Source organism: Falco cherrug, chromosome 11 (genome assembly GCF_023634085.1).
Source record: "Falco cherrug isolate bFalChe1 chromosome 11, bFalChe1.pri, whole genome shotgun sequence".
Taxonomy (NCBI): Eukaryota; Metazoa; Chordata; class Aves; order Falconiformes; family Falconidae; genus Falco; species Falco cherrug.
Window position 1 is genome coordinate 11,736,219 of NC_073707.1, and position 26,834 is coordinate 11,763,052.

The 26,834-nt window shown below is 36.2% G+C and overlaps 1 protein-coding gene across 1 annotated transcript in view; it reads left to right on the plus strand.

The window, feature by feature from the left end:
- Positions 1 to 26,834, plus strand: part of CLSTN2 (calsyntenin 2) — a 389,948-nt gene that overhangs the window by 310,805 nt on the left and 52,309 nt on the right. Inside the window, exons 6-8 of the mRNA XM_055724029.1 lie at positions 4,054 to 4,239; positions 9,723 to 9,971; positions 10,568 to 10,689. Coding sequence (XP_055580004.1) covers positions 4,054 to 4,239; positions 9,723 to 9,971; positions 10,568 to 10,689 — 557 coding nt within the window. The remainder of the gene's footprint in view (positions 1 to 4,053; positions 4,240 to 9,722; positions 9,972 to 10,567; positions 10,690 to 26,834) is intronic.

Consider the following 26,834-nt stretch of genomic DNA (forward strand, 5'->3'; position numbering starts at 1 on the left):
TCTTCACATGTGGGTACCATATTCCTTCAAGGAAAAATCAGATTAAATCATTCTTAGTGTCATTAAGCATTAGAAACTAATTAAAATGTAATACATGGATCAAAAGGAGAGAGTGTGATGTATAAAACTGCTAAGTGTAGAGATCAAGGAACATTTTTACATCATCCCGCTGTTATAAGGAAAATTCACTTATTGCATTGGGTTTTACTTCTAAAGTCTCAAAGTCTCCCTGAAGTTTGATTGATTTCAGTCTTGGAATAGTTTGAGTATCTCAGAGATTGAGATCCAAGTATATATACATAGGTTTTTTTATAATTTATGAAATCTGAACCACAAACTTGACACTGTAATATTTACACACTAATGTTGTGATGTTGTAGATATGTTGTCTGGAAGAGCTCTATACCACAAGTGGCAAGCAATAGCCTGTTGAATTAAAGAATCCAAACAAAAGCTGATTTCTGCAGGACTAAACAGGGCTAGTTTTATTCAAACTATTCCCATGGGATTAGTCTTCCCCGGCTGCTAGGGAGACAGTGCTCACCTTTCGAATTTGCACTGTAACGTGGTGGTGTTGCATGACAGCTCACGTCAAAGGTGGAACCATGTTGGTTGAGTTTGGCTAATCAAGTGCAACCTACCATTTCAGATGGGATTATATATCTTTTGACTGCATAACCCTAGACACGAGTAACATTTTAAGATACAGTTTTTAAATAACAGAAATTCAGAGGCTTTTTTAGAATCAGGTTATATGAATCTCTTCCTCTGAGTCAGTACTAGAGGAATCGGAAAAAGTGCCACCACATTCCGGAGGGAAAGGTACTGATCTTTTGAATGTGTCCAGTACAGGGTATTATTCTGAGAGAAAGAAAAATCTTCACGACATTCAAGGTTAAATGAAAGACTTGGGGTTTTCTTGCAATAAGCTCTTTGCACTGTCCCCACTTCATGTTGCCTGTTCTAACTCTATGCACTTCCCAACGTTACTGATGGTGAGGTACAGAGGGTTCTGGCCTCAGCTTCAGCTCTGGGGTGCTGAAATGCTATGGAGGAAGATACTGTATAAATAAGCCAGTTGATTTGTGTCAGAACTATTGCTACCTTTAAGACTGTCCTGCTGTCACAGGATTGTATCATACTCTGGTATTGCCTTTTGCCTGCCTGGGAATGCCTTCTGTGCAGAGTGGGACGCGTTGGTGGACTTTCTAAACCTGCACTAAGTTGGTGAAAGAAGTGGTAGTGGGATTTAGGGTGACAATTGGTCTATGAGACTGCAGGGGACCAAGGTACAAATACAGTAGTTCAAGTCTAGTTGGTGTTATACAATTTAGAGCTGAGATAAATTCGAGTGATTTAGAACGTTCAAGGTTTGATATCTCTGGGTACAAATTACCATTTATGCCAAGATGAAAGGTAATACTGTGAAAACAAACACCTCTTCCAATTCATGTGACAGAAACAGAGGTCTTCCATTATTCTTCCTTGTGTGAGTAGTGGCATTTTATATAGCATGTTTTTTATAAGACACTCTTCATATAACTGGAGCTGAGTGTGCAGTTGCTGATATGTTACAGTTAATAATTCAGTCACATCTCACATACGCTAATGGATATTTTGCATGAGTGCTGTTAATTTGATATAGCTGGAAAATGAAAACGTGGCTGAAAAGTGAAATTTGCTGAGATAGAAATGTTTCAGGTATATATGAGACACTTTTTCCTTTTCAATAGAGGAATATAATGTTTTAACTGGTGAATAAGAGTCTATAAATAGTTTATAATATAAATAGTCTATAAATATAAAAATAAAAGTCTATGAGAGTCCTATATTATTGGCTTGTATATAAAACAGAAAATTGTTTTATTTTGACCTTAACTATCTGAAAGAATTTGCTGCTTTTCAATCAGAAAAAAAGTTAACCCCAAGTTTCTGGAATGGATAAGGAGCAGAAATCTGTTATTATAATGATGTACCTTATATGTTACTTTAAATTCCAAGGGAACTGTTTAAGTTGACAATTGCAGACAAATTATGCAATACTGCAGATCAAATATAACTTAATATGGAGTGAATGGGCTCAGTACTATTACCTGAAAATTACTACTGAAATAGCAACTCAGCTGATGTGTGCACAGGCAGTAAAGTAGTTATAGTTGTCTTTTAGTCAGTGATGTACAAGTCCTAAAGATTTTAGTAAAAAACATACCTTCAGAATGTTCCGTGAAGTCTCAGCTTCTTGAAAACAAAATGCTATGTGATTACCATTGGGATTAAAAGTCACGAAGAAAATCTGAGAATTTTGGGGTTCAGACCAGTGACTGTCAGCATCTTATCTCCTTTGTCTGGACTAATGTGATTACATTTCAAAATGGTTGCATGAACTTTCAGATCTTCTTGTAAATTTTTAATCCAGTTTAAGGTGGTGGGAGAGAGCACCTTTTTTCAAGCTTTCTGAACATGAGGTCTGTTACAAAAAAAACCTTTCACCTACTAAATGTGTATATCTATTTTATTACTTTTCCTTCCACTGCTATTTAGAAAGAATGTCTCTGTCCATTTGCTTTAAGAGAGTTCATTGACTGCCAGGACCTAGAATTTTTCCACTTATGTAGTCCTTTTATACCTATGTCTAAAAAAAGTCAGAGAAACTTCTGCTGTGTATGCAAGAGTACTTTTCACAGATTCTACAGATGTACACATTGAGTAGCAGAGTTGAATGGTTTTGTGACATCAAGGTAATTAAATTTTTGCATCTCTGTATTAATGTGGCATGGTAACTTGGCCAGAGTTGGCTAAAATGTATGAGAAAGGTATGAGCCTGTTAGAGCATTGAGGAGGAGGACGGCCATGAAAATGGCCAAAGGGCTGGAACATCTCTCCTGTGAATCCAGGCTGGGAGAGTTGGGGTTGTTCAGCCTGGAGAAGAGAAGGCTCTGGGGAGACCTTACTGTGACCTTTCGATACTTAAGGTGAGCTTTAGAAAGACAGAGAATTTTTTTTACTTGTATTGACAGGACAAGAGGTAACAGTTTTAAACTGAGAGAGGGTAGGTTTAGATTAGGTATTGGAAAGAAATTCTTCACTGTGATGATGGTGAGACACTGGCACAGGTTGCCCAGAGAAGCTGTGGATGGCCCATCCCTAGCAGTGTTCAAGGTCAGATCAGATGATGGAGCAACCTGGTCTAGTGAAAGATATCCCTGCCTATGGCAAGGGACTAAGTGATCTTTGGAGGTCCCCTCCAACCCAAACCATTCTATGATTCTATGAAAATATGAACTGTAAAGATAGCCGAAATACACATTTTAAATTAACGCTGCTTGTTTGGCTTTCCTCTGAAGCAGGCTGCAAACACCATAATTAATCTGATTTAAAAATTTCAGTGCTTCAGTTGAGAAGCATGGTGGTATGTATGGCATGTCCAGGTGGCTGCCTAAGGCAGGTGATTGTTTAAATGTTGTGGGCTGTGAAACAAACCCACAGATTAGGGAAATCTGGCTGGAAGCATAAGTAGTCCTTTCAGCTGTAACTTTGTCGTTAATATTTCACAAAATTAGTAAGATATTTGAAGACGAGAAGTGGCAGTACAGATGTGTTATATTAGCTTTTGGTCATGGTCCAGTGAGATTGATGTATATAGCCTGGTCCTTGGAGGTATTTGTTCTGTAGCATAAAACTGTGAAATCTGGCCAAATTCAGAGCAGCAGACAGCCTCATCCCTGTAGAGCTAGCCATTAGTCTGTCACAGGGGCATGGACATCGGAGATACAGACTGACACCAATTAGTACTTCTTGTCAGGATATGTGCCCCATGCTTGTGTGACTCTAGCAGCAGTAGTATTACTTAATTAAGCCTGACACTCTTTTATAAAGTGGCACAAACCCCGTTTTTTTTTAGGACAGCAACTTATTGATGTCAAGTTCAAAAACTTTTATATTTGTCTGAGACAGTGACCTTTGAGAGCAATATGTCATTTACAATTATATAACTCCTTTCCCAATTTTAATCACTCTTGGATGTTTTTGTTGGTTTGTGTTTTTGTTTTCCAGACTGGAACAAACGGATTGAATACAAGCCAGGTTCTGGCAGCACACCTTTGTTTCCCAGCATTCATCTAGAAACGTGTGATGGACCAGTTTCCTCAATACATACCACCATTGAATTACAGACCAATTACATTGGAAAGGGCTGTGATCGTGAAACATACTCAGAAAAATCTCTACAGAAATTATGTGGTATGGATGTGGCTTTCAGTTCATTTAATAATAGTATTTTTCCAGTTAAAGCACCAGTTGCTTGTGACATGTATTTAGTTCAGCTGGTTTTGGATTGTAGCAATGAAAATGATAATGAAGGGAGTGGTAATATTTGACCGGTGCTCCATGCTTTTCCATTTGTTTTCACTCTTTTTCATACCTTCTCCTTGCTCTTTTTTTTTCTTCTGCTCCTCTTCCCTTCTCTATTTTTTCTCTTTCTTCATTTCACTTCTTTCTCACTTTTTCTTCCCTTTTTTATGAATACTAGTCTGACAGTATAGTGAGATTTCAGGTGTAGATTTGCCATCGTAGGAAGGCTATAGGATTTGATGACTATTGAATCTCCATCTTGTGTTTCAGTCTTCTTGACTCAGCTTTCTGTTCTGCTGCTAAATACTGTGCCAGAGTAAAAACAAACAAACAAACAAAAAACCCCGAAAAGTAAAGGAACATCTGGGGCAATCATTTAAGTGAAAATATTTAAGAAGCATGAATTTCAGAAAAGAGGTATCCTGGTGAAGAAAGGTTTCCTAATTATTTTCTTCCTTTTCCTGCTTTTTGATAACATGATCTATAAGATAAATCTTGAAAGGTAGATTAAACACAGAGATACTGATGTATTTTTGTGACTATAAGATTATGTGCATGGCAAAGCAATGGGCACACATTAAGCCATTTATCTTTTGCTATTTGTGATCTGCTGTCTCTCCTACTCCTCTAAAATTTTGTCATCTTAGAGCCCTCATCTGAAGCCCTGGTGGTGTGGAACATTGATTCTCATCGTCTTGAAAATGCCTTTTTTACCTGGCTGCTGCCAGAGCTACAGTAGTAAATGTACATTTTTTTTCCACTTAAATACATGGATTTTAGTCTGGGTTGCTCTGCTGTATGGCTTACATTTGCTTGGATAACCACACAACACTGTTGCAGATATGTTAAGATCAATACACTAACCTTTAAGAAATTTGTAAATGAAAATTTTCAGTCAGTGTTACTGAATTGTCAAAAATGGAGAGCCAGTTCCCAGGGGAATGTAGTTTGCAGTTACAATTGCCAGTTACTTGTGGAAATTGGAAAAGTGAGGTAATGGTGAGTGGTAGCTTTCTCATAAAATCTGAATATTTTCAACCTGAAAATTGCTTAGTTAAGATTACAGAACCAATCATCATTTTAATTCTGTTTCTTTATCCAGCTGGCTGGAATCCTAGAAAAGCAGGAGAAAACCCATCTGCCAACTATATGCATCTTCATCATGTTAATGACACTAAAACTGACAGATTGAGCAAGGCTATGTGACCTATTAAGAACTTGATTTCATAAAATAGCATTTTAATAAAAATAAAGATGTTGTAGCTAAACTAAAGTACTTTTGCCTTGTCTAAGAACCTGTATTGACAGCAAAAAGAACATTGCTTTGTGCCTGTTACAGACCTGAACTGCAAATGGCACAATCATTCAAGGAGATCACTATGTACAAGATCTAAACCACCAAATGATTACATTGACATAAAACACAGATAGCAACTATATCTGACAATATTATAATTTGAAGTGTAGGGCCAAAAGTAGGTACTTTCTGCTGATTTAAAATTCCTTCGTTGAGGAAGGTTGTGCAGTCTGAGGGGTTTGGTTTGCCGAGTGTGGTTTGACTGCCTTACCCGCTGGCATTGAAGCAGTAGAAAAGAGAGTGTAAAGTCTTTCTCTTTTTTTCTTGAATAAACGAAATGTTTCCCAATACTAGTCCAATCTTAATTCATTGTCTGCAGCATATGTAGGCCTAAACTGTGAAAAGCAGAATGATCAAGAACATTTCCCCAGGTCTGTCAATGCCCTTGTAGTTGCAGGCAGCCTTTGGGCAGGTGGGCAGATACACTGCCTAATGTTACTGCTGAACTTCCAGTTTGTACTTGGCACATCCATGAAGGAACAGAATATGAAGCACTTAAGAAAACAGACGGAATGTAAAACATATCTATAAATGGAGGAAAAAAAAATCTCACTGCTGAAGGAATTTTTTTTCTCAAGGTTTCCATATTTTCATGGAGAGGAACAGGTAGGATAGAAACTTGTAATAAGACTTTGATAAAAAAGTTTGTAAACGACAATGAACTTTACATCAGAATTGCATTTAGACTGGCTTGCACTTTGGTTTTTAGTATTTATTACCATCCTTAATGTAGAAAGAAGTCTTACGAAAGCAGTTTAAATTATTTGTGGAAATCAGTTTTCTCTCAGAAATGACCTTATTTGTATCTAATGGTTGGATGAATAAATTCTTTGAAAAGGAAGAAGGCCCTGAATTTTTTTCTACCAGTAAAGCACTGTGTGATTGCAGAGGGTGTAGGACTGAGTGATCACACGTAAATACTCATCTGTGACATATAAAATGCAAGATTGTCTGTCTGTAATTAAGGACCCAGTTTATAAATTCATTTATCTGTGAGAAATCTGGACAATTCAGATGCTAAAGTCAGTGCATTAAAATTCATTTTTTATATGATTGGTGATTTAAGTCTGCTTTTCAATAACCCAGTGTTTTGTACTCACTTTGACAGTCAAGGTGGGCAGTTTAAATGATTAAATTACGCCTCAGTCATTTTCAAGTCAAGGAGTTACTAGTATTGTGCTTCAAACAGTTTAGTAAGCATTTTTTCACCTTGTCATTTGACAATAGGAAATAAAGAATGTATAAATGACAAAATTTGGACTGCAAAAACATATCCAGAAAAAATCCCACTTAATAAAAAAAAAATCAGTTGAAAAAAATCAGTTGAGGAACCTAGAATATGGTGGAAAGATGGCTATGGTACTGTCTTCTGTCCCTCTAAATGTAGGTAGAATACAAAATAATGGGATTGCTAATTCTTATGTATGGCAGAGGGTAAACTGAGTATCAGATTCCAGGCCATGCTCCAGCTAGGAGGGTAGATCCTGCCCCCTCTCTTTTATCCTGGGTTCTGTAGCTTTGCAGGAGGCTCAGAGAAAGTTGTTGATCTGATTGAAAAGTAGTAATTTGGACTCGGTTTTATTTAGGTGGTCAGCTTCCAGGGAAGCTGACAGTCTGGTCCAATTCAGCAGGCAGCGTCAGTATGTGCTTCTCCTGGCATGAAGTCTGCAGCACAAACACGCGGGGCTGGGGCGAGGAGGTGGGGCCAACTGTAAGCTGCTTGGAAAAACAAGCACTTTAATATGCAAGGGGTACCTCAGGGGTCCAAACCTGTGCTTAATGCAGTGGCCTCTGCATTTTTCTGGAAGCATTTTAGAAGAAAAGGAGATCAGCTGCTACATTTTAGAAGGGCGTTGATCCAGTAGCATGGTAAGACTCTTCTGGGAATGCCTCCAGATAACATCCTGTTTGTATCGCTCCAGGTCTGTGCACGTACATGGCAGAACAGCTTGGGATGCTGGTTGGATTTATTGTGATTGAAACAGTATGAATTCTTCCAGCTAAATCTCCCAAGCACATAATCCAATAGTTGTTCTCAGGGCAGAATTAACACACACTGACAGGATGAGGTTCCAAAGGAACCCATAAATCTCCATAAAAATACAGGCAGATAAAGTAGAACCTGTTGAGCTTGCTGGTGATCACCCAAATTCTCTTACACAAGCCTGACTTTAACTGGGGAAAATAAGGTAGTTTACTTGAGCGTCTTGCCAAATCAGAGTTTAAAAAGCAATATGAGAGACTTCCATTTAGGAGTTTTCCCACAGACTCTTTCTAGTGGAAGAAATAGATCTTTCCACATTATAATGGCCAGAGTAGATAGAGTGATGGATGAAGCTTCTTCTTTGAGGCCATAATTTACTTAATGTAAGCATTTAAAAACATATTTCCTTTGATATACACTGTGGTGTAATCAATTTTGTTCCTTCTCTTGAGTTTAAAAAAAAAATACCATAAAAATTAATGCAAAAGGAAATTGATTGAGAAAATTATGGTTTCACTTGTATCCTATGCAAATAATTTTATTTTTAGTGGCTTGATTTAGGAAAAAAAAAAAAAAGAAAATTTATCACAGATTGTGCCATCTGGATAAATTGAGTTTGATGTATTCCTGTTGATAACATCCCTGTATTAACCGTTGCAGTGTGGTGTATTATCCAGAATTACAATTTATAAAATAAATACACTTTGTCTCTGTGCTCAGATTCTAAACAGATAGGTGCTAGGTTTGATATTACTTCAAAATAATGTTTTTACACTAATATATTTTGAAGATCTGTCCAAGAAGTTTAGTTACTGAATGATCTGAATGCTTTCATATCCTTACTATAATAGTTTTTAAAAAATCCATAGGATATAATTCCACACATTCTTGGCTTAAAATTCTACTCTGCTCCTGCAGAGTGCTGGGATCTTTTTTCACTCCGTGGATGCTGAAGGAGGGTGGGTTGTCTTACTAGTGTGGTGTGTTTTATGCAGTTACAGTTTGTTCACCCTATTCTCGCTTGACAAAGCATCGACAAGAATATAAAGATTGTTCGTGCTTTTTACTCTGGGCAGCATACTTTGTGCTAAATGCTATCTTTCAGCAGCTAAGTAAAGGCTCTGGGTAGCTCATTACATGTTTTTTACAACTGTCTGACAATTGTTAATCTGTAAGAAAACACAGAGCTGAAAAGAACTGTGCTAGTTTGTCAGATCTTGGCACCACAGTGTTTTCCACTCCTGGTTGGTGTGTTGGGTTTTTTTTGGGGGGGTTATTTTTGTTTGTTTGTTTGTTTGTTTTTTGTTTATTTGGCTTTATTCAGTTAATTCTAACAAACAAATACTGTATCTGGGGACTACTTTGTTAATGATTTACTTTTGGGTTGGGGGAGGGGCATTAATCTGAATTGTGAGTACTGCTTAAAAGTCTTAGATCTACCATTAGGGAAGAACACATGGAGTTACAACCATTGTGTATCTGCCAGAAGCCATCATTACAGTGATGTCTGTTTTAAGGTGAATACTCTGTATATATTGACATTCACACCAACAGTATTGTGAATATTCATGGCTGTCTGCTGGACATTAGATGGCTTGTCCTACATCTGTCCCCATGTACTGTATTCTGCAACACATCATCCCCACGTACCATATATGTCTGTGCTGTCAGGGAGGGAAGTTGTAAAGCTTCCCAGCTGGATGTAGAGAATTTGATTTTAATCTCAGGGGTTCTTGAAATAACTGAAGAAATTTCATTAATGAATTCTAGAAAATAATGAAACTTTCAAAACAGATAACTTCAAAATATTTTTATAGTTTTCTATGCAATATATTTAATCTAAAGAACTCTTATTGGCCTACTATAGTGAGTATTTTATGTGTATGTGATTTGACAGTGAACCTATTAGGACAATTTGGGTTGTAAAAATAATTTAAAGAGTATGAATCAGAACCCTGGCCTATATTAAATTAATCTTCATGTCTTTTTGATTAGTTTCTCATCATGTTGTTAATTATATATCATTTGCAGGAGCTTCCTCAGGTGCCATTGACCTGTTACCATCTCCCAGTGCAACAACTAACTGGACAGCTGGGCTTCTCATGGATAACAATGACATGATTTTTAAATTTGATGGAAAGCAAGGAGCCAAAATCCCAGATGGAATAGTCCCAAAGAATTTAACTGATCAATTCACCATCACTCTGTGGATGAAACATGGACCTAGTCCAGGATTAAGAGCTGAGAAAGAGACTATTCTGTGCAATTCTGACAAGACAGGTGAGTCTGTGTACTGAAAAAACGTTAGGCAAAGGGCATAACAAATTTAGCGGAGTGTTACCATCTCACCTGATGTAATTTGGTCTGAAAGAATAGTTAGTAGGTTCAGATGGCACCACTCTGAGCATTGCTGACTTGATAGCTTATTGAGGGGAGTGATGTCTACCTAAGTTTCATCTTAAAACGTTACCTAAGTTTCAAGCACTGGTTTTCTTCTTGGATAATCTCTTTGAACACATCTGTAGATTTTATGGGAATTAGTTGATAAAATAATTAAATGAGGTTTCATTTTTTTTTATGATTTATGTTGGGAAAATGGTTTTAAATCTTCATTGAAACTAGTTAGAATAAATACTGATTTGTATTTTATTTATTAGTTTGGATATAACATGAGCACAACTAATAGTGCATAATTCAGGAAGATGCTTACCATATGTGGCTTCCCCAAGAACCATGATGATCTATGATATTGAGAAAAGTCAGCTCTTTGGGGGTTTTTATTCAGTTGGGGTTTGTATTTTAGGTGTATGCTGATTTCAAACACAGTCACCTAAACAAAAGTGTTGATGATAGTTCATATTGATCCCTGCTTTCAGAGATGAACCGACATCACTATGCTCTGTACGTGCACAACTGCCGATTAGTATTTCTGTTGCGCAAAGACTTTGATCAGGCGGACACCTTTCGTCCTGCGGAGTTCCACTGGAAACTGGATCAGGTACCTGTGTTTTTTTCTTATCTGTAACCCATCCTTCTCTTCGTCTCCTTTAGAAATCATAGAGAACAAGCCAAATCACAGCATAATTGCTTTGGGAAATCAGAAGTCTATTGCAATTATGTTGCAACTTGTAACTGTTATGACTCTTAATTGGGATCCACATAAAAAGAGACAAATGAGTTAACTTGGTTGAGTCATTTTATACAGTAGCTCTTTAATTGAGTCATTTTAAACACTTAAGTAGAGGTTTATATCCTTCAGTAATGGATAAAGACATGACATTGCATATAGTTCCCTAAAAGTTTTCCCATTTATCATTAAACAACAACAACAAAAAATTTCTACATTATCAGCACAATGGAAGTGATGGAAACCTTTTCAATAAAGAGTATGCTGACACACAGAAAGCCATTTGTAATATACTGTAAATCTAATCTGCAGACTTTTACTTTCATCTGCTGTGCTGTATGTAATTTCTCCTTATTATGAAGAGTATTTTGCAAGGAAATTATTATTAAACAGATAAGAGTTACCTTTCATAGATTTATTAATTCTGAGCAGGATAAGGATCATTTGGATTGAAGCTAGACAGACCAGCAAAGTAGTATTTTCTCTAAACCGGTTTCTTCATGTCTTTCAGTCCGAACTATGATATTGAAGATGTAGATACAGGAATGGTTACTTTCCTAATTCACCTTCAAAAGGCATATAAAAAGATGATATTTGTCATGATTATCAGATGAATGTAGTAAGACACCTTGTGATGGTCATAGCACTTGCTTTCTTTTCCATTAACCTCTTTGGAATCAGTATCTGCTGTGCTTGATAGACATCTTACAGTGTTTATAAAGGGGTAAATTTACATTAAATCATATTGAAGATTACAAGTTGAGTAACTGATATCACCTTGGATCATGCTGTTCTGAGTGCTGAAGATGGATTTGTATTTCTAAACTATATACTAAGCATCTAAATTAATGATAATACAAAGTTTAGGTTAAGTATTTTGACTTTGAAAGTTAAATGCAATCAACTTCTCTGCTATACATTTACAAAGAGAAAGGACCAATGTCCTCTCAATAAATGAAATGTGTGTGTAACTCTTGTAACTTAGCCATGACAAAATACTGGAAAAGTTACTGTCAAAGATAGTTTTCCATCCACAGGAGATGTATTTGATTATGTGAAAGAACTTTTTCATCTTTATTGCTCTGTACAGTTACTTTATTCTTACTCTACTTTCTCCACATCATTTCCATACTTTTAAAAAAATAGACAGGAAAAATGACATAAACTAGAAAGTACAAGACTGCATTATTTTTTTCTTTTACAAAAAGTAAGTGTATACTGGACTATTGTTTTTTCACATCAGGCAAATTTTTGTGTGTGATTAGCATGGGAACTTGATTAGCATCCATGTTATTGATGAGCAACATATAGTCTTTATATTTCTCTTTTGACAGTATTATTTCCTTACAGGAAGCACTGCTCACCTCGGAGATCTACTTCTGGATAGTCTGTTGATTTTGGGAAAGGTGTATGAATTTGGGAGTGCATTGTTTCAACCAACATGCTAATAGTGTGTGTATCTAACTAGTTAAGTACAAGTGCTACTTTTTCTCTAATAAGGGATAAAGAATACCTTGGGCAAGTCTACAGATTCTGTCTGAAGTTAATAAACCTAGGAAAGCTGCACTAGCAAACAACTTCTCACGTCTTCAGCTGACACTTAAGTAGAATCCCAAATATCCATTGACAGGAACTCATTGCTTGTGATGTAAATCCTAGAGGAACCTAAATATTTCAACTAGGGACGACTGAATAAGTCCTTGGAGGTGTTTTGAGATTCTGTCAATTGTACTCTGAGTTGTTCGTGGAGAGAAGATATTTTGTTGAAGCCATCTCAGCAAGAGCATATACTAAAGGCAGTCCAAAGTAGTGCTTAATATGTTAACTCTTTTCATTTCTACTGTTTGGTTTTAAACTGTATATTTGTCTGCCAGTAATCGTTTGTGTAAACTAAAATATGCTCCCAGATTGTAGCACTGCAAAAAAATTGAGCTGCATTTGGGCACTGAGGGGAGAACCTTCCCAGATACTAGTGAAAACTCCTACATGGTGGCAACTAGAGATAGAAAAGGGATTTTAAGTCACATCATTAATTTCCTTTCATTCAGCTACTGTCAGTTGATTTCGACAGTATATTTTCAACTGCTCTTTCTAGCTGAAAAAGAACGTAATTTTAAAGTATATATGAAGTTTGTTATGGATTGTGTGACCAGACTTCCATTATGATTAATTTATATTGTCATGGTGATACTGTTCTAAGTTTGTCATGAAGGGACCTGGTAAAGGTTTCTTCTTTACCTCTTCTTCAGTGCTCCATCTGGCCTGTATGGTAGAGTAAATTAAAAGAAACTGAAAATAAAACATATGTGAATAATGGGCTGGTAAGGAATTTGCATGATTTTGAAGACAAGACCGTCAGAAATTTTCACTTCAAAGTAGTAAAATTATGCCAGCTTCTAACTGTTTACCTAGAGTGGTCTAACTTACAAAGCGCTGGGTATTTTAAAACCAAATCAAAATCAATTTAGCATTGCACTACAAACTCCTCTGGTTCTCAATATGAAGAGAAGTTAGGGCTAGATTTCCAAAAGTAAATTGATTTCTCTAAACATTTCTGGAAATCCTACAGGTTGTTTATTTGTAAGTTTAGATACTGCAATACCTCTGGAAATCTAACCTTCAAAACTGTTCATTCTGTAGCAGCATATCCTCAAATTTCTTGGTTTTTGAAGAAAAGCAAGGGAATTAAGCCGTACCTAACTGTTGTACAGTTTCTCACCATCTGCACCCCACTGTGATATGGGATGCTTAGATCATATTGCATATATGACTCTGAAAGACAGTTCAGGGTCGGTACCAAGCACAGCCCTTGTAAAATGTGGTAGAGTACTTTGTTGCTGAGCTTGCTTATGATTGCAACAACAATCCATAGCTTGTTTTTCTTGAGAGGAATCCGGTGACCTCGGAATAGGGTGAAACATAAACTGGTAAAACCATTTATCATTCTTAGTGCCGAGTAGTAAAATTTATTAAACCAGCTCCTTTGGGCTTTACCTGGCCCACAAGAGTACTCATTCTTTCAAGGCACTGACCAAGAATGTGAGCTTATTGTCATTCCAAACTTAATTTCATTCTCTAGATCTCGTTTCTGCGACTGGTAGGTGTGGCACACATCTTAGTTGTGGGCTCCAATCTTGACTGACTACAAGGAGACCTGTAACATTTATATAGCTACACCCGAGCCATTCATGTGCAGCAAGTGTCTGAAACCTCCACGTAGTAGTGGCTGCCAAGTTAGCTCTGGGAAGATTGTGTCTTTAAGTTCATAGACCTAAGGATTTATTTTCAGTGTGGCTTTCAATGTCTTTAACCCTACTTGTTACATTAACCTTAGTGGAATTTGTTAGGCTAAATTTTACTTATTGTGCTGACATGACCCACGAGTGCTGGAACCCTGAGCATATGTGCCTTTAACTGCCAACATGAGTACTTCTGCAAAAGTGCTACTAATCAGAGGTAGCAGACTTTAAAGTGAAGGTATCCTTGTTACTTATAAGAAACACAGGAAGAAATTTATATGGTTTCATTTTTTCCTCCACTTTGATCCTTTTGGAAATTGACTATCTTACTTGTGAGAGAATCCATTAGTAATCTGGAAGAAAAGGTATGGAAAGAGCCATGTTAAAGAAAACCAGTGTCAAGTCTCTAATGCATAATGGGCAATAAAACTGCATGATTTTCCCAAACAACTGCAAAGATTCCAGGCTAGAGGTGGTTCCTTCCATTTACTTATTCCCATTTCCATGGAAGTGCAGGTGTTTCCTTTGATTCGGAATCATGACCTTTTTTTCCGAGTTTCCCATGCAAAGGTTTAAATTGAGTATCATGATGTGTTTGTCAACTTTTTTGTAATTTCTTTTCTCATACTTAACTATAAGACACTCTTTAAACCTCAGGATCTACTACAAAATGCTTTGTCACCAGTCAGTAAAAGACACCTAAATCATCGTCTAATTGTCTCAAATGGGTAGAAACATAGGTGTGATTCTAAGTGAATGATTTAAGCAGCCAAATATAAATTTTGGCCATCTAAGAATAGCATGAAATATAAAAATTGTTTCTTTATTTTTCTTAGAAAGCTGTTGATTTATTTTAGGATTCACTTCTGTTGGGATGCTCATATGCCTATGCTCATTTTATGGATGTGTGACTGGTTTTAAGAAAATGATCAAATTGTACAGCCTCCTCTTGCACACAGGAAATAACTGCTTGTGGGATAGGCCTGGTAGGGGCTGGAGCTTTCTGAGCTCCACACAGCACAAAAGCACCCTTGGAGGCTTGGGAGTTGGTGAACTTCTTAACTCTGATCACATTCTCTTTCAGCCACTGGTGCCCTGTCCAGCCTTGTCAAATTCCTTGATGCAAGTATACCAGGACTGCAAAAGAGATCTCTTTATAATGAGGTCATGTGTATTAGAAATGGAGTTTTGTTGATATCAATGGGAAAATGTTCATTGATTTTAACAAGGGCAGAATTTCACCCTAGAGGTGTTTAAAAAAAAAAAAAAAAATCAAATCTTCTGACTTCTTTTTCTTTCAGCGTTAAAGATATTTTCAAAAGCACTTCAGGGACCTCTCAGCAACTCTGTCATAAAGGTTCGAAGTAGTGCCCCTTTCTGTCATTTTCATCTGCAGGAAAAACCTCTTTTGATCTTCAGAATTCCTGCTGTACAAAGTGACAATTCTTGTGTGTTACCGATTTCTGGTTAATACACTGAGAAGTGTCTTCCACAATTTCTATCCGTTGTAACTGTTGTTTTCTGAGTTCACACAAAACCAAATCAAAATAATAGTTTGAATAATGAACCAAGGAATTCAAGCCTTTGGTGACTGTAGAAAACATAACATTAAATAGGACAATGCACAGTGTACTGTGCACTCTATTCATCATATAGATCACATTTATCATACTAATGTTGAGGATAGTCAAGCCAAGAGGTATTTTTCCTTCCTCTAAATCAACAGAATAGGAACATTTTTTTGAGTAGGAGAAGGGATCTTAGCCAGGGATGAACTTTTTTCCGCATACTTGCTTTTATTCACAATGGGAAATTATTTTCTTTTTTATACTTATGTTACTGTCCTGAAAATAGTATTCCAGCCCACAGGCAAAATTGGTATTGATCGTGTTAAAAAACAGGGAATGCACTGCATAATCGAGAGTCAGTCAGCAAAAAATAGATAAACATGCAGAAAGTTATTGTTTCTTTTCTAAGATGGAATAAATTGCTTTGAATAATATAAAATAAGCCTGCAGTGCTTTTCACTGTGGAAAAGCCCCAAACAATTACTTTCATAATAGGAGCTAGAGAAAGCGGTTTAAGTAAATCTGATGATGCGTTCTGTCTTTGTATGTGCATGTAGGTGCTGAAGGATCAAGGCAAGGCCTCCATTTGCATTTAACCACTTCACCAACCACACACAATAGGGTCTTCTACCTGCAGAAAGCAGTCTGGTCCAGTCAAGCCCTTCATTCCCATTTCCTTTTTAAAATAAGCTACTGTCCAAGAACGTGATAGAGCAGGAACTGGCTTTTGAAGAAATGTATGTTGTGTGATCAAAGGGCAAAATGAAGGGGATTTGGTGTCTGGAGCTTTTCTTAGTTAAATTAGTTATTTCCACTAAATTACGATGTTTATGAGTGAAAGTTGTTCTCATATGTTCTTATATGTGGGACTTCTAGAAAATTATTAGTTGTGTGCATCTAGTTTTGAGAAGACAGTCATTCACATTATAAAAGCTCTAAGTGGCCTCCTTCTTGAGAGACTCAGAGAAAGAAAATGAGTGAATGTTTATGAAAAGTACATAGTTTTCTCAGTCCTAGAGGGTTAAGGGTGCACAGAGGAGACAGGATGATGCAAACTTCCATCATCTCTGTGCACTGAATTTCACCTAGTTAAAAGACCTTCAGGCTTCTCAGTCCCATACTTTATAACATGATGCGCTATTGAAAATTAACTTTTATTTTTATGATGGGGTTTAGTTGTTCATTTTCACTTGAAGCACAAAATCATTTCTTATGCTCTTAATCACTTATTTTACAAATTGGTATGCAGACCTGCACTGCTCTATGCATGCATCTTTAATAACATTACAGAAAGAAGTAAGATGGGTGTTTTCCCACAAAGCCAGTAGGAGACAAATGATAAACGAGTCATGCTAATCCTGCAACAGAGATGAAATAATTCCAGGACTTAAAAAGTCTTTGCAGCATCCCTAGCACCCCACGTCTTGCATTATAGCCCTGTCTATTCTGGCACAGTTTATTTAACAGTTTCCATCTTTAAATGTTTATCTGATAAATTTTTACTCAGCATCTTGCTTCAAAAGAGCTTTTGGTAGCACAAGGATAAGTCAACAGTGCTGATAAACGCTGAAAATATGCTTTGAGATTCCATTTGAAGAAAGCTTGTTTAATATATATTTTTAATGCAACTGCAATATCACTGCTAATAACAAAATCCTGACAAGCAAATCACAGTGGCTGGCAAGAAATTGCTTTATGACATACAAAAATTCCTTTGGGCCAGCTCTGAAGTGCTCCCTATAAACTGGCCTGGGTTTGTGCATTTCTGAATTCTGCAGTCTAGTCCAGTGTTAAATGCAGTGACTGCTCTGTGCTTCTGTAAAACTGCTATGGCTGTTAAGAAGCAACCAAGCTGCCTGCAGAAAATATTTTGTAATTTATCTATTTGCATTTACTTGAAATTATTTGGACGTGTTTCTGTGTATTTGTATTCTGCATTTTGCAGTTTTCTCTTTTTTCTGACTGATAGTTTTATTACAATGGTATAAGATTTTCAGACCTGTTTGTGCTGGCCTATGAAAGTTCCCAGACTTTAGATGAACCAGGGCAACTCTTCTGAAAATGATACCTGCTATGTGTTGTCTTTCAACTCTGACATGAGAAACTGTTGTTAACATACATAGTTATGCTCCTTACCTAGGGAAGCTAGAAGTTAAACTGTTGCAACCAACAGGCCCCTTCAGACACTAAACCACCTATTTTTTGATCAAATTGAAGAGGAAGGAAAAAAAAAAACCACACAAGAAAGAAATTCTATATAGAATGAAAAAGAATTTAAAACTTGCCGTAGTGCCATGAAATAATGAGTTTACGCTCTTAAAGCATACTGTGGGAAGGCCCCCAAATCAATTTAAATTCTTATGTAGAGAATATCTTGATACAGAATTATTAATATGCCTAAATAAGATGGATTAAAGTGTCTATTAACTTGTCTTGTTTATACAGTACTCTGGGAACTCTAGAAATATAAAGCCTAGAACAGAAATTCCCAATCAAGCTATGCATGTGAAGGTGAATAGTCACATTTGTACTGCTATTTGTCAGCTACTTCTAATATTATATTTCACATTGTCTCGGATTTATCACTTATGCTACCAGAGTTTTTACAAAACATGCACAAACAATTTTGAAAATTTTGCTGAAGAGCAAGAGCTGTTACTTGAGCCATTCCTAGGGCCCTTATGTTGTTTATTTTTCAAGAAGAGCAGGTTGGCTTTGGGATCATTCAGGCAGTGTCTGAAGCATTTCACTGATGTAGGACTGACATCTTTATCCTTTCCAGATGCAGTTTAGGAGATAAATAGTGTGTGTTATCAATAAATATAAATTAATTTATCTATGTGCATGCACTGTTTATTCCAACCTTGGTGTCGCAGTTTCTGGATGTCTGCAGTTCAGGAAGGAAAGTATGGTGGCGTTTTCCCATTGATTTACTTTCCGCATCTGGATAGTCTTTTGGCAACAGCAAAGCCTAGAAATGCATATGTTTAAACATGTGATGAACGCTTATGTAAAAATGCAAAACTGAGCAGCTTTCTAGTTATACAGTTAAAAAATAAGCACAGGGTACTACCTAACTGTAGTCATCAAGTGTTACTGAACTGACATGTTTGCTTGATGCAATTTAGCAACAAGAAAGGTGGATTATAATAGAATTATTTCATCATGAATGAACTATGGATCTAATTTACTAAGACACATTGAAGTTACAGTATGACAGCACAAAGACATGCTGCAGCTACAGTACATAATCAGGGCTTTCAGGTGCTTTATCTGTCAGTATGATTAAGTAATTTCATTATTTAAAGCTGTAATTAAGCCATCCATATTTTTGAAACCTATTGTGAAAATAACTATTACACATTACGAGTTTCAAGGCTACAAAAGCAGCTCACAGCTTGCATGCAAATTAGTTCACAAACTCTTCACTGCAGTATTGTCACAATGCAACAGTGGATATACATTGTAAAGAAAGGTTCTTATTTGAAAGCCAAATACCTTATTTTCTAATGCAGTTATTTTCTTGCACCCAATCAGACAAGAAAAAAAGTCCTTATTTTAGGATTTCTTTCATTGTGCTATGGGAATGCTAGATATGACGTATAGGAGTTACACGAAGCTCAAAAATGATTACTAAAGTCCATTAGGCCACAGGGCATGTGGCTGGTTGTATGCCAGGCTGGCCACTATGTACGAAAGATTCCTCAGGGCATGCATTTCTCTGAGGTTAATAGAGTTTCTTCTTATTGAATAGAGGTTGGCAGACAGTAGGAAATAGGATGGTCTTATAGGGAAAACTTTTCTGGCCAATATCCAAAGCAGAATTAATGGCAAGAGGGAGTCGTTTGCACAGCTCAAGAACAGGTGCTGGTTTGAGAAGAGCGTAACATTAATAACTGGAAATTCTGGCAAATGAAATAAAATGGTAGATCACATTATGGTCAGATTCCAGTGAATTCAGTCTACTGTGCTTAGCAAACTGAATGGATATCTTCCTACTGTGTTGTTGTCTTTAAATCCAGTTTGTTATTAGATTTGGAACTGAAGCTTACAGAAATCAAATTATTTGCTACTGAAATGTGACTTAAAATGAAAGTAGAACTTATCTACTAATCTTCCTTTTTTATATTTTACCCATTAAATTTTATTTTCTTATAGTTATTATTCAGATTGTAGTGGATGTACTTGGTGCAGCCTTGGCAGAGAGAGATGAACTTTATGTGTCTTCTTAAAATGCCTTCCAGTCTTGTTATGTGTGACTCTCTAATTAATGCCTAATATTTAAAAAAAAAAATATTGTGGTTGCTAATGGTTTAATAAAAGTGATATCAGTAATTTGTCCTGTGAAAGTGACCATATAAAAAACCTCCACACCTAAGACTGTAGGAGACGTTTAGCTATACTATAGATTTGTCAGTTCCCACTATACCACCTCCCTAGGTCATCAAATCCGATTTTTTTTTTATTTACAGAACTCTTGAGATATATTAAGAATGACTGTAGTGGGTAAACCAAATATTTGTTTTATATGATTTTGAAGCAAGATCAATTTCGCTTTTAACAAAGAGCTCTGCTTTTTTGAGATATTGTCTATCTTAAGAGATAGAGTTAAAAAACACTTTCTGTAATCATCAGACTTTCATGACAATTGATATCTGTTAGCCATATTGAAATATTACAATATCAGTGGGCTTATATGCTGCAGAAAGTAAAAAAATTACTGAGGGCTACTTTAAGGATTGGCAAAGTTTATAAGCCAGCGTGTCTGCTGATGGAAATCTAATCTGCCCTCTTCGTCTCAATGCAACTGCTACTGCACTGGCTGAGAATATAAACCTTCATTTTCTTACCTTAGAAACATATGCTCTGTAACAGTAAAAAGAACATAATCAGCTTTTAAATAAGGTCAGGATAACTGTGCAGGTTGGTTTTGGGTTTTTTTTTTTCTTTTTTAATTCAGTGCCACCCATTAGAAATGAAGTCTTTAAGCTTTTCTTGGATTCATGAGCTTTGCCAGAGCATGACAGAGCCAGGATTACTTCAAAACTTAACATTAACCAGCATCTTGGCCCTGACTATGTTACAAATAATTATGAATCCATTTATATTTTAGTAGTATTATTAGTGCTGGCTGAAATTGGAAATCCTTATGAATAATTATGTGTCTTAAAAGCATTTCTTACTTTAGAATTCCATGTTCTTTGTAAGCAGGAAATGAACCCTACAGAAGCTTCATAGGCAGGTGAAAGCAGGATCCTTACTTGAATTTTTTCATTAGCAGAAATCGTTTTCCAATGAAACTGTAAGATTCTAAGTGCAACTTTAATGTTAAAAATTGTAACTTTATGGAATCATGATTTCAGGAAAATTGTGACATGCTTTAGTATTGTTATTGATAACTGTAATATTTTTATTAGGTTTTACTACTTTTTTTTGTAGTATTTGCATATTGAGGTCATAAGAATCCTATGTCAGCAACTAAATTAAAAGAAAACCAACCATCACTATCACATATCTATTACAAAAAGGTCTACTGTCATATTATAGCATACTTTCCAAGTTTTAAAGTAACCTCACAGCAGCCAGTTAAGTTCCTGTTCCTAATTTACTCATGCCTGCTCAAAAATGGACAAAAAACTGCAGGCTTGTAGCGTACAGATCTTCCAAGCCCTACACTAGTGCTCTTTCAAATGGACAGTTAATGGTGTTCGAGACACTGAAGAATTTTACTGCATTTTTTCAAGTAGTTAGTCAGAGTTCAGGGTCTTGCTAAGTTATTTTCCAATTTTACAATGATTGTTTTATTACAAATTCAGCCTTCTCCGATTCAATTTGTTTACTTCAATTAACCTGTGGACTCAAACTTGTTCAGAGCAATTTACTGTTGTTGTGTAACTGGATACACAGCCTGCGTGGCAACTTTTGTTCTTTGCATAAGTGGCCTCAAGGTCTGTCTCACCAAGGCATCTCTGCTGACATCGTTGGATTTGGATGCACTCCTGAGTAAGGGTTTGCTGTAGTGCTCCACGGTCAGCTCAGACACCCTGATCTCAAACTCAGTCTTCATTGTCTGTGTTCTGAATATTTAACTGGATGTGGTTTATTTAATGAAAGTCTTACAGTAACTTATCACCCAGTGCTCAGCTAAAGTAAATAGAAGAAGAATTGGGATCCCACTTAAGTGTACTACAATTAAAACAGAAAATTATTTTATTAATCTAACTCCGGTGTATATGCAATAGAAGACCACAGTAGTTTTTATGCAAAGGTAACAGGAGATGTCCAGTTTCCTTCAGATAACTGCTGTAAGAGACCTTTCTGAAGGTCATCCTTGGATTCCTTGCAGTACTGTTCTTCCCTTCCTTGACTGTCACTTTCTCGTTCAATTGGACAATTTACCTGTGGGCTTATCTTTTAAGTATTTAAGCAGTTACAGTGGATTTCATTAAACTATCCATGTGCTTACATAGAAAAGCTGTTCTGATTTGGTGTTTCAGTTGCAATTTTCATACACGTTCAGCAGGTTTGGTTTGGTTTGACTTGGAATTTAGACATGAAGAATCAGCCCAAAAATAAATCTACATTAATCACCGGTTAAGTAAAACACAACAATGCCTTCCCACCCACCTTGCAGTTCCGTTACACATAGCAACGGCTTGGACTTAGGAAACACATTTGAGCTGGTAGAATCTTACAAAACAGGGATTTATGCAAAGCCTTTAATTGCTTCCTTGGAAGTTTTCAGGAAAAGAATAAAGCCAGTTTAATTGTTCACTGCACAGCTTTTCATAAAAGCTCAGAAAGTCAAGTAATCCTCTGATTTCTTACATGCTCTTCAACTTTTTTGTCAGAAATGTTGAAAAACTTTTAAGTAGGTGCCCCTTTCCTCATGACCTGATGTTAGGTGACTAGCCATCTTTTCAGCATTTGAAAGCCTTCTGCAAGCCAGTGAATCCTTTCTCGATTTTATACATGGACCAAGGTATCTCAGAATCATCCACCAAAAACGTCTTTATCCTTTAAAATTATGTAGACTCCAGTACCTTATTCTTGGTTTAGTTCCTAAATTCTGTTGCTTTACAGGAAGTAATATTTGCTTGAAAATTTGAAAGAAAAGGTCAACAATTCAATATTTCCTGAAATTTGCACACTAACTATATTTAGGTTCTACTAGAAATGTCCAAGTTCCAGGTTGTGGAAGTGCTATGTTTAACCTTTGATATGAAAAATTGTGTGTGTCTCTGACTGCTATTCATAGAACTTCTATGAAAAGTATCTCCCTGAATTTTCATGCCTTCAAAAATCCTGTCTTATCAGTTTCCTATTTCATGATACCTCTGCTAGCAGCAAAATTACTCAGGTACTTATAGTTTAAGGGTATCTCACAATAATTGTTTTAAACTGAGATAGTAGTTTAGTAGGACAGATGTGTGCTGCGTAGTCAGTTGCACTGACTGTATCTGAGCTGAAGGCACACGAGATATTTTTCAGTTATATTTTGCAATAGAATAGGTTTTCAAATTTTTTTAATTGAATTTATTATTGTAATTTCCAGATTTCAGTACAAATGGTTATTTTAAATATCAGTACACTAAATGAAAGCTTTACTACAATGAATTATCCACACAGTCTATTGATGTATTGTATATATTTTTATTCACTAGGAACAAAGTTTAGGTCTAGAGTGATAGAATATGAAACCTGCATGATTTTGCATTAATGATGTCTTAACCTCATACTCGTAATTTGAAAATCAGAATACAAACAAGTATTTTTTGGTAGCCAAAAGACATGCAAATGTTGCTTTTCTGTAGTTTTTTTTCAATATGTCGTACTCTAAATGTAAAGTACATAATTAATTTGTACAGTCAGTGATGCTTTTCTTCTAATCTAATCAGCCACGGGAATGCTACATAAAAATTAACAATTCCTGCGCACCGAGGGATGGGTGAGTGTATGCTTGCTGTGCACTTGAGGGGAACACACAGCCCCACACTGTCTGATGCTCTCATAGATTTGCTTTGATAGTTGGCTGCCCCAGAGAATTTCCGTTTCTCTGGGAAGTAGCTATTATAAATTAGCTATGCTTTCAGTTGTGATTTTGGTATGACAGATATAGTGTAAATGTGATTTCTCCCACTAAGTCTTTACCTCCTTCAGACATGTTTAGTCATCATCATGAAACGTTTGATATACAGGCCCTTTCAGGCTCTTGAGAATCTTTTCTTGTGGAGCTAAAATGTTAGAGGAATAAAAAGTGTTAAATGAAAAAAATTATATTTAAAGCTTACGATTCAGAAGCTTCTTTGTCATACTTTAAGAATAAGAGTAAATATTAGAGAAAAAAGAAATCTGAAAAGGAGATACAGATCTCTACAAACATCCAGGTACAGATGGACAAGAAATGCAGGGATGCATATCAAAATATGTATTTCTCATGTATTCTTGGGATTATTTTTTTTTCATAAAAAGGAAACCTGATAATTTTTTTTTTTCTAGAAAACCAAAGTCTTATTTTATAGTAATGATTTTGGTGGCCACCCATTGATATCTCTTAAATCTGCTACTTATCTGAGTAAAAGGGAGAGGGAGGCATTTTATATGTGAACTTTATTTCCAGAAAGCTTTCTATACAAAATTATCCAAAACCTCAGCCTTCTCACATAATTTTCGTTCAGAGCATAGAAGTTGGGTTTCAGATAGAACATGACTCCGTGTATTTCCTCTGCAATGGTATAAAGTAATTCAGGCATGGTGGTGCTGTAGTGGATATTAATAACAAACCAAGCAGAGCAATCTCTAGCCTTGAGCAAATAGAGTAAGTTCTGAGATAGTACTGTAAGTGGGTATAATCCATTAATATCCGAAATATTATTCGGTTGCTGAGTGTAATCTACCTATGTGTCATGCTGTACCTACATAAACCCAACTGATCTCCTTTTCATTGTTTAGGAGGAAGATAAAAGGTCATACAACTTAAAACATCTCATACATGCAACATTCCCAGTTTTAATAGCTGTAGCATATAAGGAATAACAAAAGTTCTGTTTGGACCTTGTGTGTTTCCACTTACCTTTTGGAGTCATCCACAATTCTAATGATTTATGGGATTTATCGTCTTCATAGCAATGGATAGGCTAAACTGGAATTCTTTTGGGTGTTTCGGTCTAAAAGATATTCACTTTATGGTATGCAGGAAAATTATTGGCCAGAGTTACTTTTGCTATTGATTTGCCTTACCTCTGTTTGATCATAATTACTTTTTAATATGTAATCTGAAGAATGCTTATTGGTGCGTGATCGCTTCATAGCCTTTTTTTTTTTTTTTCCCTTACCTATATGCACTTAATGTCTTTTATAAACTAATTTTTGGGTTTAGCACGCTACATTTGAATAGGGCACAAGTGATTTCTAGTCCCTCAGTGGAATGTAGCAGCAAATGCTAAAATGATGTCAATTATGAATTGTTGAGTGCTTTACAAAAGAAAAAATGCAAATTCAATTGAATCCACCCCATGAGGAGTAGTAACTCAAAAAGTAACTTCAAAAAGCGTAAAGCTGGCTCCTGGGTCTGGCTGAGAGTGCTGGGAGTAGCAGTGAAGCAACAGCATATGTTGAATATGAGGATCTCTGAATCATACAAGAAATATAGATACAGCTTTAGTTCTTGCTATGAAAACATAAAAATGACAAAAAACTACTGGATGGTGGATGATGCAGGCGGATGAGGTGAAGAGGCAAGAGAGGAAAAGGATGACCACAGATATGGAGAAACAGAAAATGAGTACAGAAAGTAGAGAGAGAGGTTGATGCTGCCATATAAACAGTCTGTGCTTTGTTTCCAAAGAATATTTTTTTACTGAAGAATTACGATATAATTTTGAGGAAAGCAAAATGTACTGCTGATATACCCGAGGGAAACTGAATCACTTGGCATCTGCCATTGCTGCTCTTAATTGTGAACTTGCCATCCGCAGAATCACAGCAAAATGACAAGGAACAAAACTGCAGATATATAATCCCTTATTTCTGTTTTGGTACTGAAGAAATCAAAAAGTACTACTGGATGGGTAGTTTCATTTTGAAAAGTAGTTTCAGTTCTGCTGTGAAGGACAGAGGTTTCATCCCAAATTACCTCCTGACCCTGCCAAAGGCTATAGGGAAGTTAAGAGGAAATATCTGCTCTTGTGAGTTCCATATGAACTGGTTTGGGTCTACTATAATGTATTTTAGGGAAGCATATTAGACTTCTTGGACTTCTTGTCTTCAGTATTCAGATTTTCTTTTCCCCTTTTTTCTTTAAGAAAGGGATATACAATTTTGAAAACACCTAAACCATTTGTGCCACATTTTGGCAAACACAAAAAGGCATATCTTTTAGTGCTTTTTTTTTTTTTTTTTTTTTTTTTTTTGTCTGAAGAAGCAGTTGTCCCATTTCTAGCAATAGTAATTTTATTTTAGGGCAATGTCTGTAATCCAGCAGACTTTTTCTAATCAGCAAAACAGTGCTGCACAAGGAAAATTTCAGCCAGCTCAACTGTGAATAAATGTTTGAGCTTTTAGATAATTTCTTTAATGATATCCATAAAACTTCAAGGTTTTGTGCAACACTGATATTGAAAATTTCTTCCCACAGTCTATTTCTTTCATGTCTCTAACATCAACCCAAAACTATTCTGGGATGCAGGCCCTCAATGCTGACTTGTTTCCTTCCATAAAAGCACTAAGAACATAATTGTGATTAGTACTGAAAAAGAGCTATATACTGATTAATAACAACATTCTCTGGCAAAGTCACAAATATAGCTGATAACTAATTACCTCTGCATGGTATATAACATATAATCAGCCTGTCTGCAAAATGCCAGCTATGTAATTAAAGGCCCAGCACTTACCATTTCAGTAAAGAGACTATGCATAATGTTTGGGTTGTATAATTTCCTGACTTATCTTTGAGTGTAAATACAGAAGCATGAATATACAACCATTCTTCACTTTACTGAAATTATTGAGCTAGGCAAATATGACTCATCACACCTTTTTCTGCAACAAAAACAAAACAGCATTTGCTTTTCTCTGCATTATGTCCTGATAGTGCTGGATTGTGCCCAGAGACAGGCAACGGAGCTGATGAAGGGTCTAGAGAACAAGTCTTATGAGCAGTGGCTGAGGGGACTGGGGTTTAGCCTGGAGACAATGACACTCGGAA